General features: G+C 37.3%; 2 protein-coding genes across 2 annotated transcripts; both read left to right on the top strand.

Moving 5' to 3' along the window:
• The first annotated feature begins 8,129 nt into the window (after window positions 1–8,129).
• Window positions 8,130–11,877, top strand: LOC134654067 (cytochrome c-2). The gene is made up of 4 exons (XM_063509481.1): window positions 8,130–8,255; window positions 9,588–9,664; window positions 10,349–10,457; window positions 11,570–11,877. The coding sequence occupies exons 2-4, from the start codon at window positions 9,593–9,595 to the stop codon at window positions 11,713–11,715; spliced, it is 327 nt and encodes a 108-aa protein (XP_063365551.1). The 5' UTR covers window positions 8,130–8,255; window positions 9,588–9,592; the 3' UTR covers window positions 11,716–11,877.
• Window positions 11,878–13,029: 1,152 nt separating this feature from the next.
• On the top strand, window positions 13,030–14,353 carry LOC134654068 (sentrin-specific protease 8). The gene is made up of 3 exons (XM_063509482.1): window positions 13,030–13,312; window positions 13,454–13,925; window positions 14,053–14,353. The coding sequence occupies exons 2-3, from the start codon at window positions 13,493–13,495 to the stop codon at window positions 14,259–14,261; spliced, it is 642 nt and encodes a 213-aa protein (XP_063365552.1). The 5' UTR covers window positions 13,030–13,312; window positions 13,454–13,492; the 3' UTR covers window positions 14,262–14,353.
• Window positions 14,354–16,410: the final 2,057 nt, after the last annotated feature.

Consider the following 16,410-nt stretch of genomic DNA (forward strand, 5'->3'; position numbering starts at 1 on the left):
AAAATCGATAATAAATCCATCGGTAAAGGATAATAAGTTAATATTTAGTTCTTTGAAAGTTAAGACGAGATGAAAACCTTTGCTGTAAGGTGGGTTGTGCTGGATATGGATGTGTTTTCTAGTTGCACGAAGCTAAAACCGAAAAATGAACACGTAAGTTTGGATTTATTTTCTATCGAGAAAATTTTAAGCATTCGTGTTTCGACTACTACGAAATCTCTTATCATATAGTCAAGAAACATATATCCGAAAATCACTACTGTTTGTTTCCGGGGCTAGCCACTGCCACCTTTCTAAGATCCTGTTATTTTTCGATGCACGGCCTTAAAAATGGGAACTAAAAACTGTCAAAGCGGCGGCTAATGACTCGCTGTATTACATTACGGCTAGCCGTGTTGAAGAACGTATGGCGCCGAATACATTCCGGAACGTATTGCAATGACAATCCGGCTAATCGTCGAACCGCCGCATTTCAAAACGCCCCTGTTTTGTAAAACGGCTAGCCGTAATGTAATACGGCGGATTATACGATCCGACTGCGACATATACATATATACATGTACTGTAAACTAATTATTGATGGATTCGATTAAGCGTGTCTCATCCCATCTATACCATCATTCCATCCCATTTATACCTACCTATAGCCGCCTAAAACAATAGTTAATAGCAGTTGTGTAGTTAGGTATCGTGAACGTTTTATGGGTTTCATTCCCACGTTACGGCCAGGAATATCAGGATCTATACCGATTATTGTTAATACTCCGTTCCCAATCTAAGGAATATATCTAGCCAGCAAATTGAGTGATTGATATATAAATTTTGTTATTCATTGGCTTACTGAATAAATACAAACGTGTGAATAAATCCTCTTGGTAGAATATTTGTCAACTTGAAGTGAAGCTAAGATGTTTCTGCAAGTACTGCATACAAAATGCAGGCGCCGTGAACCCTGTTGCAGCAAACCGGAAAGAGGATTGCATATCTAAATAAAACATTGGAGTTAAAAAGCTCGCTGAAGAATATGTCCCAAGTCCTCCTTGTTATTTACATATGACAAAAACCTGCTAATGTTATAAACGTGAAAGTTTATGAGGATGGTTGTTGTTACGCAAATGGCTGGATAGATGTGGATGAACTTTGCCACATTCGAATAATAGCACTCTGGGGTACTTTCTATCCTATCTCTAGATAGGTGAAACCGGGTTTATTTACAATGAAAGTGCAATTTACTATTTTTACGCCTGTTTGTTAACCTTCTTTCCGTTGCTAGAGGGGCTTACCGGTCAATCAAAATACCAACACAACAATTCTTTGTATTATAAATTAAATGCGAAAACAATTCAACATCTCTTTCATAAACCTAGCAGGTAAAAAACTAGAAATAAATATAGGAAGAGAGAGAACTTTTAATTTATTCGAATAAACCTAAGCACAAGCATAGAGAAAAAAATACATAGAGTGCACACTCCATACATCAGTTTTAGTACCAAAAAGACTATTAGCATCTAGCATGGAGTAGCGGAACTATCAGTACTGCTACTTGACAAAAGATGTAGCACCGACCGGAAAGTCTTATGCTGTTGAGATAAGACTTTCCGGTCGGTGCTACATCTATTGTCAAGTAGCAGTACTTACTGATAGTTCCGCTACTCGATGCTAGATGTAGACACTGAAATTAATAGTCTGAACTGATGTATGGAGTGAGCACTCTTGTCTTAGGTACTATATTTCTCTATGGCACAAGTGAGCCGGAATTTATAACCAACAGATTTTTCAAATAAAACGAAGTGAACTCATTTCTCACGTTAAAATCAAATTAACGCTACACAGTAAAACCAAAGAAAGTTAGATTAAGAACTTACTCAAAGAGTCTTTGATATAAGAATTAGTGTGGTCGTGAGATTAAAGCAAAATTCAATTTAAATATTTCGCTTTCCGCGGAATATTACCGAAACCAACGTTTAATGTAAAATGTAATCACAACAAAGTTGTTTAAGGTAAATGAAACGGTTCCATGGACTAGAATATTTAAAGTTTACAGAAACGAGCTCGCATAAATTATGCCGGGCATCGTTTACAGGATGAGATATGGATTAGGGTTAAAACAAAAGTCGGTGCTTCTTTTGACACAATACGTGACCTAATCACTAAGTACACCTTATAAAACAAAGTCCCCCGCCACGTCTATCTGTTTGTATGTATGTATTATATGTGCGCGATAAACTCAAAAACTACTGAATGAATTTTCATGCGGTTTTCACTTATCAATAGAGCGATTCTTGCGGAAGGTTTAGGTGTATAATTTGTTAAGGTTTTGTGGAACCCGTGCGAAGCCGGGGCGGGTCGCTAGTAGATATATAAATGCCACTGGTACTGAGGATTGAAACAATGAAAATTAGAAAGTAATTTAGAATATGTTTAGGATTTTTAACCCTTTTAACGTCACGCCTATGATGCGCGGCGCGTCATCGGAAACCTTGTCTTGTCGGAATGCACGAAGGTTGACATTGGGCTGTACCCGCGCGCATCAGTTGAAGCCTTTGGCAGTCAAAGTGTTCAATTAATTATTTTTTCGCGGTAAGGACTGTAATTCTTATAGCATCATCTCGTTATTAAGTCCTGTTTTGTTCAAATATTTGTTTCAGGCAACTGGTAACCCTACCTGTGTTACAAGTATTTAGCTGGCACTAACAATCGCTGGCTGCGACTTGGAGCGAGAAATGATAAATTACCCATTATACCCAGTAAAAGTGGGTAGTTAGCTAGCTTATAAACTATTTAACTCCTATAAATCTCATTAGCTCGTGTTAGCGTCCTGTTCCGTATACTTACAAATAAATTACATGAAAGCCGATTCAAAGGTTTAATTTTACTTTTATTTTAGATTACAGTTGTGCTGTTCTCGAGAACGTTCTACGTTTTGCATGGGAAACTTTCTCGCTCAAGAATATTTCCCATAACGAAGAACAATTTAGAGAACTGTACAACTCTAGTTTTTATCTTAAATACTAAACAGGTTTCGATACGCACTATAGCTAAACTACCTAGAACCTACCTGAAACCAACCGCAAAATTTTCTTTATTGTAAATGTTTCTAACAATATCGGTACCTACCGATATTGTAAGCTATGAAGCTTGCAAGCTTGCGTGGGTGTAAAACGGGGCCAAATATGTAATCGAATCGAATTGACATTATCCAGGGAATATCAAAGCGTGTAACCGTGCGGCTAACGCTGTAATGGTCCAAACGAACCATAGAGCGGAGGAAAATTTCACGAACGGTTAGCCAGACCGCAACATACCTAGTCCAAACGACGCTTTGTTTGTTCCGGAATTCCCTACGAAAATTTAATAATTCGGTGGTCAATAGCAGTGTTATTCTGGTATTGTAACCTGTGTTTAGATTTGCACGGATGTAAATTGTAATCCTTTTATTCCTAAAAGTTACAAGTATTTATTCGTGGCGGGGAGAGCAATACCTACCACCGACTTGTCTATTCTAGAGATAATTAGAGGGACCCGTATCAAAGCTCTTTCACAAGAAATAGGAGGCAAGTTTATCCCCGGCTTGTCTAATAGTATAAGCTAAATACTCGCCCTGCAGGTACCTATGTAAACTGCTACCTAACAGATAAATATAAAGATAATGGTAATACCTACCCATACCCTAATACTAACGCCGATAAACAACATTTAAACGTATTTAACCGTTCGGTAGTGGAGCCGTTCATTAGAGCGTGGATGGGCTGATTAGCCGTTTTCAGTTAACACCACGGATTCAAAGTCAATTGGTGCCGTAACTAAGTTTATAGTTATCTAAGTTATCTCGTCTTATTTAAATATTTGGGGCATTATCTATGAAAAGGGACCTTATTGTCGATGGCTCTTACGCCGCACGGCGTCGCGTGGCCGCGTATTTATATCGGAGCATCGTTAATTATGGCGTAAGCGCCATCGACAATAAGGTCCCTTTTCATAGATAACGTCACATTTAACTTTGCGGTATGATTTCTGAGTAAGTACTTCTAGCAGTCAGGACTATAATAACATACAAAGTTCAAATTATCAATATAGAAATAGTCATATATTATTAGTCTGTTCGGAAAGAGAAGAGTCGTGGAATGTATTGGGCCCCATACATTTCAAGACTCTTCTTTTTCCGCACATACTCTAATATTATTTTAGAAATATTTATATACTTATACTAATTGTAAGTAACATCAGTTGGGTACTTCTTCTTGGTGACCTACAAAAGTAACCAGAGGCAGGTTTTCGCGCATCGAAGGATTCAGGTACCCTATACCTACCTCTACCTTCCTTAGGTTTGATTTTATGGGCACCTCTTAAATTACTGAAAAATATAGGCATTCGCTCGACCACAATAGATGAATGAAATTCCTAGCGTTTGTCCCGGCTTAATGCCACGGCTTATGGGAGCCTGGGGTCCGCTTGGCAATAGATACATCTGCTAAATCTGGGTTAAGTAATTAAAAACAGCTTGGTACACACAGACGCCTACCAAATACATGAATTTTTAGTACTGAAGCATTGCCGTCATTATTCCCACTAGGTCCGTGGCCAGGGCGGTGTATCGAATCAATTTCCCGCGACTGGAACCCTTATCAAGGGCCACGCGTAATCTGCCCGACGGGCCCATTGAGATAATTTGGGCTATTTTAATTAGAGATGCCCCGAATAGTGGTTTAGGCCGAATACCGAATACCGAATATTCGGCCCCTCTCTCGGCCGAATACCGAATATTCGGGGACCGAATATTCGGCCAGCATGCGAACATTTGAGTCACAATTATTATGAAAACTGATCACTAACAAAGCTCAACGTTAAATGACGTTAGCTAAAATATATTTTTGTTGAACAGCATTAATGAACAGAATCAAACAAAACAGACTCATGATAGAAATAAAATGTTTTTTAATCAACAAATGCTCAAAAAACCGGCCAAGTGCGAGTCGGACTCGCGCACGGAGGGTTCCGCACCATCAACAAAAATAGAGCAAAACAAGCGAAAAAAACCGGCCAAGTGCGAGTCGGACTCGCGCACGGAGGGTTCCGCACCATCAACAAAACATAGAGCAAAACAAGCAAAAAAACGGTCACCCATCCAAGTACTGACCCCGCCCGACGTTGCTTAACTTCGGTCAAAAATCACGTTTGTTGTATGGGAGCCCCACTTAAATCTTTATTTTATTCTGTTTTTAATATTTGTTGTTATAGCGGCAACAGAAATACATCATCTGTGAAAATTTCAACTGTCTAGCTATCACGGTTCGTGAGATACAGCCTGGTGACAGACGGACGGACGGACGGACGGACGGACGGACAGCGGAGTCTTAGTAATAGGGTCCCGTTTTTACCCTTTGGGTACGGAACCCTAAAAACGGTCACCCATCCAAGTACTGACCCCGCCCGACGTTGCTTAACTTCGGTCAAAAATCACGTTTGTTGTATGGGAGCCCCACTTAAATCTTTATTTTATTCTGTTTTTAGTATTTGTTGTTATAGCGGCAACGGCAAGAAATACATCATCTGTGAAAATTTCAACTGTCTAGCTATCACGGTTTGTGAGATACAGCCTGGTGACAGACGGACGGACGGACGGATGGACGGACGGACGGACGGACAGCGGAGTCTCCGGGTCCCGTTTTTACCCTTTGGGTACGGAACCCTAAAAAGGGTCTTCGTATTTAACAACTTTCCAAGAACACATTCTAAATATACCTACATAGTTTATGGTTATTTTTCTTGTGAAATTTCTCTTTTTAAGTAGGTGCAACAGGTATTCGGCCGAATAGTAGGCAACATTCGGCCGAATACCGCATATTCGGCAAAGTGGCCGAATAGGCCGAATACCGAATAGTTGCCGAATATTCGTGGCATCTCTAATTTTAATGACTCGCAATTATTCACTGGGATTGATTCGTTTTTCGATATCGAATATACGTATTTTAAAAAATATATATTCAGACGATTTCAAGTTTTTGGTTTGGATAGGTAAGGTAAATCAATTCCTCGATCGCCAATAACTGGCCACTCTTCAATAACTAGCCACCTTATACTAAAATTGATTATGTTTATAGGTGAACAGAATCCATTTTTAGTATAAGGTGGCCAGTTATTAAAGAGTGGCCAGTAATTGACGATTTACCCTATGTTGACAACCGTTACTAATGTCTACCTACATCAATTGCATAACTTAGGTACCCTCATAGTGCCACACACGTTGGCAACATAGTACACATGTAGGCAATTTACTAATGAAAGCTATGTGAAAATAAGAAAGGAAAAGAAAAGAAAAGTATTTGTGGTAAATTCAATAATGACCGCCTTAAGTGCTGACGAAGTTTTCCCATTATAACTTGAAGCGTAGGCGCCGATACCTATTCGCTAACTAAATCTTTTAGAGCTATTGCTATTTTAAACTTGAAGAAGTTAGACCTGACTTTTATTTTTGTACCTAGCCAAAATAGGGGGTGCAAAATATACCAGTACCTACAGTACAGGCAGTAACACTTTTAACCTAGTAATCTAACTGAGCAACGGTGGCCGTTTCACTGCATAGGTTTACGAAACACTGTGCAAGTGTGCACCATGGTACCTCTCTACAGTCCGTAGTAGGAGCAGGCGTGTCTCACTCCGCGATTTCGTCGCTTTCCTACAGGTAACTAAAAGTACATCTGTTCGGCCCCAATTTTGGGGAAAGCCATAAGCCGCGCGTGGCGCTGTCGCCACCTAGCGACCATATCTGTGCTGATCGTAACAGACGCGTTTTGTTAGAGAGTGAGTCTTCTGTACTTAGTGCTATTATTTATTCTGTGGTGGTAGGAGTAGTCTATCTAAGCGGGCGAGATATTTAAAATGACATGGACATCTATTTTTATTTACTAGTAGTTCGCCCCGAACTGAGAACTCGCGTTTCGTATAGAACTGTATTTTAAAAATGGTAAATTAAAAATATATATAATATATAAATGTGTAAGCCGGGCACTTTCATTTGATAAATAACAAACTCGACCATACTTTCTTGTAAAAAAATTGACCAGAATAGCAAGACCCCTCTCAAATTGCTTTTTAGCCTTCTAAGCTCTTCTAGCTCAATAACCCCGTGATCGAGCCTGCTCATAATTTAATGACTAAAATATAATGCCCACAACTACACGTTTACCCAATTTCATTTAAATTAGAACAAATTTACTTAAGTTATTGTGTATCAAACTATCCTGTGATAGTTCAGCTTAAAAACATCGAAATGCCGGGACGTGCCCCTACTCCCCTAGCCAGCCGCGTGTCCCAAGTCGAATGTAAGAACTTCGCTTCGCTTCGCTCGCTCGTTCAATTATTGATTATAGTGACAATAAAAGTAGGTAAGTAAAGATAATTTTGAACGCCAGGCCCCACTCTGGCCCGTTCAGTAAAGTTTCATTGTTGACTTTACCTCATCAGATCAGCTCCATGGCTCCTGTCACCAAAATTTTGCATTGTCTTGTCATCCGATTTATTTACTTACATCCTATGTATGTACCTATGCAAAATTTCAGCTCAACCGGGTAGTGGGTGGTAGTGGGTCAAATTTTGGTTTCCAAGATTTGGCCCACACTAACCACACTAACAGGGGAAGTCAAATAAAATCTGGTAATACTAATCCAAACACAAGTTATGAGGTCTCAAAAAAACGACGAAGCGCTTCGAGAAAGGTAGGTAGTGCCCTTGCGCTTCGCTTTGCTCGTCTTGGCGGGGCCACTGCCGTGCCCCCAGATACACACTTGATAAAACGTGAGAAACGTTACTCTTACCGCCATCTGTTGTTAACACCTAAAACTACAGTAAGAGCCCATTTTGTTGAGTATTGTCAGCGTTAAATTATAAAACACCAATAACATCTAGAATTATTGTATTCACTAGCAGGTAATGTGAAATAAAATATAACTTCTGGAAAAAATATTAAAGAACACTCTTTATTAGCGATTAGTTCATGATTTCAAACAAATTTATTTTTTGTGACGTCATTGATTGACGTTCGAAAGAGATGCAGATATAGGTCGTTTCTGCGCACCCAGCACCCACGTGTATGCGAACTTCCACGAGCAGCAAAATTGCGTTCGCTTACTTATTGTCGACAGACCTCGTTTTTGTCGTGTGATCACAGCGCCACGAACGGCAAACGGAACACTAGCCAGTTGAGAAAATTGACTCGCCCGTGTTCGTGTAGTTCTATATCTCCCCAACTTCATAAAGTGAGTACTGATATAATTTATGAATTTAATTATATTACATACATTTAAGTGTTTATTCTGTGATATGCATATTGGAAGTGTTTCGCGGCAATCAATGAATCATCGCCCTAACCTAAAACTATTTTATAGTTGTGTTTTTCCGAAATCCTGGCTTAAAATACATGTGAAAGTACTATTTTCGTCTTAATTGTTACTACACTGATCTAATTTCTTATTAGTTTGAGCGTATTTAAAACTTTAGTTGCTTACGTAATTGTGACATTACGACACCTTGTGCCTTGGACTTCCAAAGACGCGTGACATTGATCCTGACCCATTTGTAAAAAATACCACTAGTCAGTGTTATCTAATTAAGCAGGTTGAAAATTATTTAGCTGTAAACTCTTAATTCCACAAACAAACTTGAGTATATCTCACAACATTTCATCATGCATACCATATACATATAAATATAGTTTTTCCTTAAAACTGAAAATGTACAGTGGAAATCCCAATTATCTAACCTTCGTTACATAAAGCCATGGTCATTTACGCAACAGAAGTTATTATCCATTGATTTTTCTTAAGGAAATACATATAATCAGGAAATTGATAACTTAAGGTTATTCATATGAAGAATACCTATAGTGCTTTTATTGTGAGCTTGGTTGTTTCATTTCTTGTTTTTGCCTAGTTTTGTATTCTGGTTTTAATCATTGTGTGTGGATATAGTGCAGATATGAGCGGTTGTAACCAGATTTATTTGTAACCTATCAAGGCTGAACTAGGTATATGTACTCTTTAGTCATGACTGAAGAATGGTGGATTGTTTTCTTTAAGTGTAATACTAACTATAATATTATATAGATGGTCAAGCAGATCTTGTCAGTAGAAAAAGGCGGCAAATTTGAAAAATTAAGGCGTGAAGGGATATTGTCCCATAGAAAATTTGAATCTGAATCCATCTGAATCCAGTCTAGTAATAAGAGAAACTAATCTGACACTATTCTTTCCAAATAAATAATTTTTGGGCACACACATGGAAAAACTTACTCGTAGTTTACCATAATAACATCTTACCAACCGCCATAGTTAAATGATGGTACACCTATAACAGCAATATATTTAATTCACCATTGTCAATCCTAATCCTGTTACTCAGTAAGGTTTAGTATGTTATCAGTGCTAATAATGGTTAAAGAAATATTGTAAAATTGGGCTAATTGAACTAATTGAAATGATACTGTCAGTTAACTACAAAGAGTCATTATTTCAATCTACTGAAGTCCTATTGTAGTTGACAAAGCTTCGGTTTTTAATCTCACTTAATTATTTTTTTACTTGGTATTTCAGGAAAAATGGGCGTACCTGCAGGAAACGCTGAGAATGGCAAGAAGATCTTTGTGCAGAGATGCGCACAGTGCCACACAGTAAGTTTTTACTGTTTAGCCTAGCTACAAACTTATAGGAAAAAATAGTGGCTCAGCATAACCTAATGTGATAGTGGTAAAATTTAAGGAGGGTACATTTAGACCTTGTCATGCAGTTACCATTTTCAAGTATCCCAAACTTTTAATTTTCTTATTGCATCTACCAATAGCACCCAATTGTTAACCAGCAAAGGCCCATTTGGCTTATTGTAAATAGGAAACAAAGATTTAACTTACCATAGCTACAACAAATACTTGTAATGTTATAACTTTAAATAGTTTAAATACACTAACATGACACAAATAAACACTTTCCTCTTAGTCTTTCATTGTTATCTTTTAAACTTTACTAATTTTCTCAGTCACACAACCGTCAACTGGTTTATATCTACATATATGTTTAAAGTTGCAACCAAAGTTGCTACTATTTGAATGTTAGCAAACTCTTTTGCAACCTGACAGCAGAAAGTATTTAATTGTGAACTTGACATTGATGTCACTCATCATGGTTTCAGAACTTTCAGAATTAGTAATACACAGCGTAGAAAATACATTATTTCAACTAAAATATATTGATTAAAGTATATTCTTCTTTATTTTGACTGCGGCAAAAATGAGAGGCTACTGTTTGAATAATACTCTAACTACTTCACATTTATTAACTTCTTTATTCTGTAAATTCAGGTAGAGGCTGGCGGCAAACACAAAGTAGGCCCGAACCTCCACGGCTTCTTCGGACGCAAGACTGGACAGGCCGCCGGATTCTCATACTCAGACGCCAACAAGGCCAAGGGTAAGTTTGAAACAAAATGAAATTACAAACATAAGCAAATCACAAACTTGGCATAAAGGCTTCGTCACACAGGCGCGTTTTCCGGGCAGGGCGTGAGCGGGGCGCGCCGCTTAAACATATAAAACACTCGCGCGCCGCCCTGAAAACGCGCCTGTGTGACGGAACCTTAAGCGTGGCAGTCAATTGTAGTTGTTAAGTTCTAGATAATGTTGTCAGTTTTGTAAGGAAAATGTTCTTGGACGAGAATATTCTCCATGCTAATGGGAAATGTCACAATTGAGAGAATTGAGGATTAAAAATCTGGCAAATTTCATATCATGAATATTACCTATGTCTGAATGGATGAACCTCAGTTGACCTTATTAAATTCAAGATCACTATGTCAACTTGTCTTAAGATAAGCATGATGATGATAACAAAGTTTATTAATCATATTACAAGTGACGTCCATTCAGTTGATAAGGTTGCTAGACTGATAAAGCTGTAAATTAAACATTGGAATATAATGTGTGTCGGAGTGGAAAACCTTGTAGTGGCTAGTAAATTATCACGCTTTGGCTCGAGCTTATCGATAAGTACCACGTGTGCACAGACAATCCAACCTCTAGACATAGCATAGTCGCGCTACCCCCTCTGCCACACATACGGTAGCGTTACTCCATCTTCGAGTCAATCCCGTGCCGTGATTGGTCCGTGTCTTTGAACGGACCAATCACGGCACAGGATTCGCTCACCTCGTCCCCCCGCACCCCCGTATTTTTGGCAGCATCGGTTTCATGAAATAATTGGCCTAAGCTCAGTCTAGAGGTTGGATTGTCAGTGCACGTGTGTGAACATATTGATGACGTGTGGTCTTACGCAATAGACGTGCAAAGTTCATGTTTAATTATTTCATGCATAGAAAAAGTTTTAGTTATAAAGCAAAAAATTTAAAATAAAGAAAATTATTTCATATTTAATCTCTTATAAAGCTAGAAAAATCTATTAAAACATTTACTTTAAAATACCTTGTCTTTTGAAAATGTATGCTCCTTAAATATTTGGGAGGCATTTTATAAGATGCAGTCTATAGTATAAGTACCTTTTATAAATAAGCATCATTTAAATTGCAGGTATCACCTGGAATGAGGACACCCTGTTTGAATACCTGGAAAACCCCAAGAAATATATCCCCGGAACCAAAATGGTGTTCGCCGGTCTGAAGAAGCCCAACGAACGCGGGGACCTCATTGCGTACCTCAAGAGCGCGACTAAGTAATCAAACAAATGATTAGGAAAATAACAGAATCAGAAGCATTTTCCATTATGTTACTGGAATCTCCTTCTGTTCATAGCCCAATCAGTATCATTTAACTAATGTATTTGCAATGTTATTGCACAATAGTTACCTATTTCATGTCATCATACCTAAGGTATACTTGTAATTATGTGATCAGATATTTATTTATTAAGAATAGGTGTTGTTCTGAGATGATCACCGCGCTAACTTAAGATGTTATTCACAATTTTTAGGTAGGTACTTGTGAGTGTGATTTAAATGTTAATAAATTATTAATAGTGTTCACCAAATAGCTTTTCATTTGTATTATGTACCTACAAGAGATTAGACATTGTTAAATTATTTATTTTATTTTATTAATAAAAAATTGTTCGCTTTATTTTCCCTTTTGTTGATTTCCTAATAAATGAATCCCTAAATTTATGTAATACAGAAGGATGGAAGAGAGTACCGACATTCAAGTTCAATTCGTGGTAAATTGAGCTGCTTCACATCTGCTTCACTATCATTATTTAACAGGTCTGAGAAAGGGATACAAATAACGCAACCCTATGTCGGCACGCTTGGTTTCAATCAAAGAGTAGTATAATATATATATGAGAGTTTCAATACAAATCGTGATATTTGCTTTATCTATGGTATATTTAAGTCTGTGCCTATACCAAAGAGAATTTAAAATAGTAATAAAGTAAATTATTTAGCCACAGTAAATTGATTGCAATATCTTTTCGAGCGATGGCGCCATAAATTTGGCCTACTGTCGAGTAGATGGCGTTAATTTAACATATTAACACTATCAGTGAAAGAATAAAGATCAAAGTCGAATGGCCTTCTAACAGTTAAATCTTTTGTCGAAAGATGGCAGTAAATATAATGTGGCTATTTAATTTCAATTAATTTATTTAAATGAAACAATGTGTTTATTTAACGTAAATAATACTTAACGTAACTTAATACTAAAGTACCTTATAAAATAAAATATATGGCTATGGTTTGTCAAAGGACTGTCTCATTTCAAACATAGACAAAGAGAATCATAGTATCATTGTCTTACACTGGTACAGGCACCCAAAAGAAAAGGATGAGTATAGTTTTTTCGTCCTTATTTATGCAAATTCAAACCATAAACAATGATGTGTGTGGAAAATTGGAAATTAGGCGTTTTTTGGTTTTTTATTTGTGGCAATCATCTAGTCTGTCAATTTGACGTTTCCCTGAATACAAAAATATCTGCCACTCACGCTACTTTTCACGATATAAATACTGGATTTCTATTTTTCGTGATAAATACGCTACGTTCAAGTGTTAAGGTTGATATTGCAATAGTGTTAAGAAATACTAACATTAACTCTAAGCTGTATCAGACAGTTTCAGCTTGAAGGGAAAAAGAAGAATGTGTGTGGATTTAAGATAATGCTAGAATATCAAATAATAGTGCTAAAATACAAAATCTTTACATTAATTAGACAAACTCTCCTTTAGAGATATTGTAATTTATATTTTTATTGGTGACAAAATTGTGTAGAAGACTGCACATTGCCTGATCAATTATGCCAATCTGAGATTCAACTTCTAGGTAAGTGTCCAAAATAATACTATAGGTACCTATCTTAATATTTTTATGTACGTATTCACATTTTTTAAATTATAATTAACTGTCTATTTATTTTTGTAACTCACTTCGGTGTTTTTATATTTGTTTTGTTTTCCTTATTAGCTATAACTGAAGAAGTAAATAAAATCTAAGCCATTAGAAATGGCTCAAGCGACGGTAGTACTGAGTTTCCATGAAGTTCTTCTCCATCAGTCAGATGTCGATCTTCTGGACGGGCCATATTGGCTCAATGACACAATAATATCATTTTACTTTGAATATCTAGAAAGAGTATTATTCACTAACAACGATGAGTTACTATTTGTAACTCCGGAAGTGACACAATGTATAAAAATGGTTGGAACAGATGAAATCAATACTTTTTTGGAACCACTTGGTATAAATAGGAAGAAGTTTGTATTCTTTGCGCTAAATGACAATAATTTGCCGGACATGGCAGGAGGCTCACACTGGAGCCTCTTAGTGTACTCAAAGCCAGAGAGCTGTTTTTACCATTTGGACTCGTCATCAGGGAGCAATCACAATGTGGCATGGGAGTTTGCCAGTCATTTAATATCATATTTTTCACCTACAGGTAAGTGTAATAATATTATTTCATTTGGTTTTTTAATGATACCACATGTGATGTAAGAATATTTTTTTTAAATTATATTTTTATACATTGCAACTATTTTTTTTCTAATTTATTTTGTTTGTTGTAGGTTCAATAAACTTTGTAGACAAGGAATGCCTCCAGCAAAGCAATGGCTATGACTGCGGAATTCACGTGATTTGCAACACAGAGAGGCTGGCTGAATGTGCCCACAGAAATGGCCATATCGGCATGTGTAACATGACAGTAAAGATCTCCCCTGGCTCCAAGAGAAGAGAGATTCTTGAAATTATTAGGAACCTGTCCAGTTCTCATTGACTTTAAAGTCATGACACATTTCACTTAAAAAGTAGCTTGCAATATAACACCTAGCTTAGTAATTATGAAATAATAAGCCTTCCCTTCTCACTTTTAAAATATGTTTTCTTTTATTTTCAGAAACAGAAAATATGATACCAATTCGTTACAATCCTTGCGCGAGGTAGGAATCAAAACAAACTGCCCTACCCCTCCCCTCTCTTCCACGTACTTCCTCAGCCCCCGATTTCGAGTAATTCGCGCGCGCAATTTAGCATGTGATACCTACATAATTATATTGGTAGCATATTTTTTTGCATTTCTAATTAACACTGAATAGTCTATACTAACATCCTATCCAAACATCAACATGGCAAAATGGTTGACTTAACATGTGTAAGAGCGTCCGCTTGCTGGCGCGGGTACACGGAGCGGGTTAACGAAAAATAGTATGAGTATGAGCACCGCTAACTATAGTATCCGTAGAGTGGCGCGGACGCGCGTGACGGGTTTTACCTACAATAGCACCCGCGTGCGTGCACCCGCGCTAGCTAGCGGACGCTCTTTACGGTGCCGACATTATTTATTGAACATGTAATATAGATCCACTTCTCAAATTAGGGGCCCATCCTATTTTATACCACCTATTAAACCTATTTTTCACAGTAATTGTAGTAGGCCATAGTTTAAAAAGGTTACGCTATGAAATTCACGGGTTACGCCATGCCTATCGCCCGGTTCATGCTAGATAACGACGAAATAATTGCTAAAATAGTATAACTATAAACAAATGATATATATAAGGTCTTCCTATAGGAACAAGTGGCTTCCAACTAGTACTAACACCATGTTTCCTTATTAATTTAATATCCTCTAACCTAAACCATCATTTACATTTAAGATGTACGTACATATTGCTCGAATAACGCTATACTTACAAGTTACAAATAATTAGTGGAAGTACGCGTACATTGCAAAAATTAAGTTAGAGTGAACTATTTAACACCCCATGTAGTGTAGTAAATATACCTACTAATGTGTCGAACATATTAAATAAGAAAAATAAAAAATCTTTCATCTGTTACTCAGTCGTTTGTTCGTATTATCAACATTACATTACATTAGCATAGTATTAGTGAAGTGGTTCACATAAGGCACTGTGTCACCGCGCAAAACCAGCGAAATAAATCGAGACTATTAGTGAACAATCAGCAAACACCCTGGACTAATGTTTTCTTGATTTAGGCACATTTATGTAATAATATTACCTATAACCACAGAATAAATAATAGTACTAAGTACAGAAGACCCACTCTCTAACAAAACGCGTCTGTTACAATCAGCACAGATATGGCCGCTAGGTGGCGACAGCGCCACGCGCGGCTTATGGCTATAAGGTCTTCCTATAGGAACAAGTGGCTTCCAACTAGTACTAACACCATGTTTCCTTATTAATTTAATATCCTCTAACCTAAACCATCATTTACATTTAAGATGTACGTACATATTGCTCGAATAACGCTATACTTACAAGTTACAAATAATTAGTGGAAGTACGCGTACATTGCAAAAATTAAGTTAGAGTGAACTATTTAACACCCCATGTAGTGTAGTAAATATACCTACTAATGTGTCGAACATATTAAATAAGAAAAATAAAAAATCTTTCATCTGTTACTCAGTCGTTTGTTCGTATTATCAACATTACATTACATTAGCATAGTATTAGTGAAGTGGTTCACATAAGGCACTGTGTCACCGCGCAAAACCAGCGAAATAAATCGAGACTATTAGTGAACAATCAGCAAACACCCTGGACTAATGTTTTCTTGATTTAGGCACATTTATGTAATAATATTACCTATAACCACAGAATAAATAATAGTACTAAGTACAGAAGACCCACTCTCTAACAAAACGCGTCTGTTACAATCAGCACAGATATGGCCGCTAGGTGGCGACAGCGCCACGCGCGGCTTATGGCTTTCCCCAAAATTGGGGCCGAACGGATGTACTTTTAGCTACCTGTAGCAAAGCGACGAAATCGCGGAGTGAGACACGCCTGCTATAACGATTATACATACTTAATAGTTACTTTTTAATTCTGTAAATTCAGGAATTACAGGCTCGCATATATTCGATAATTGACTCTTGTCTAATATGTACGAGT

The sequence above is a fragment of the Cydia amplana genome, chromosome 14, assembly GCF_948474715.1.
Source record: "Cydia amplana chromosome 14, ilCydAmpl1.1, whole genome shotgun sequence".
Classification (NCBI taxonomy): domain Eukaryota; kingdom Metazoa; phylum Arthropoda; class Insecta; order Lepidoptera; family Tortricidae; genus Cydia; species Cydia amplana.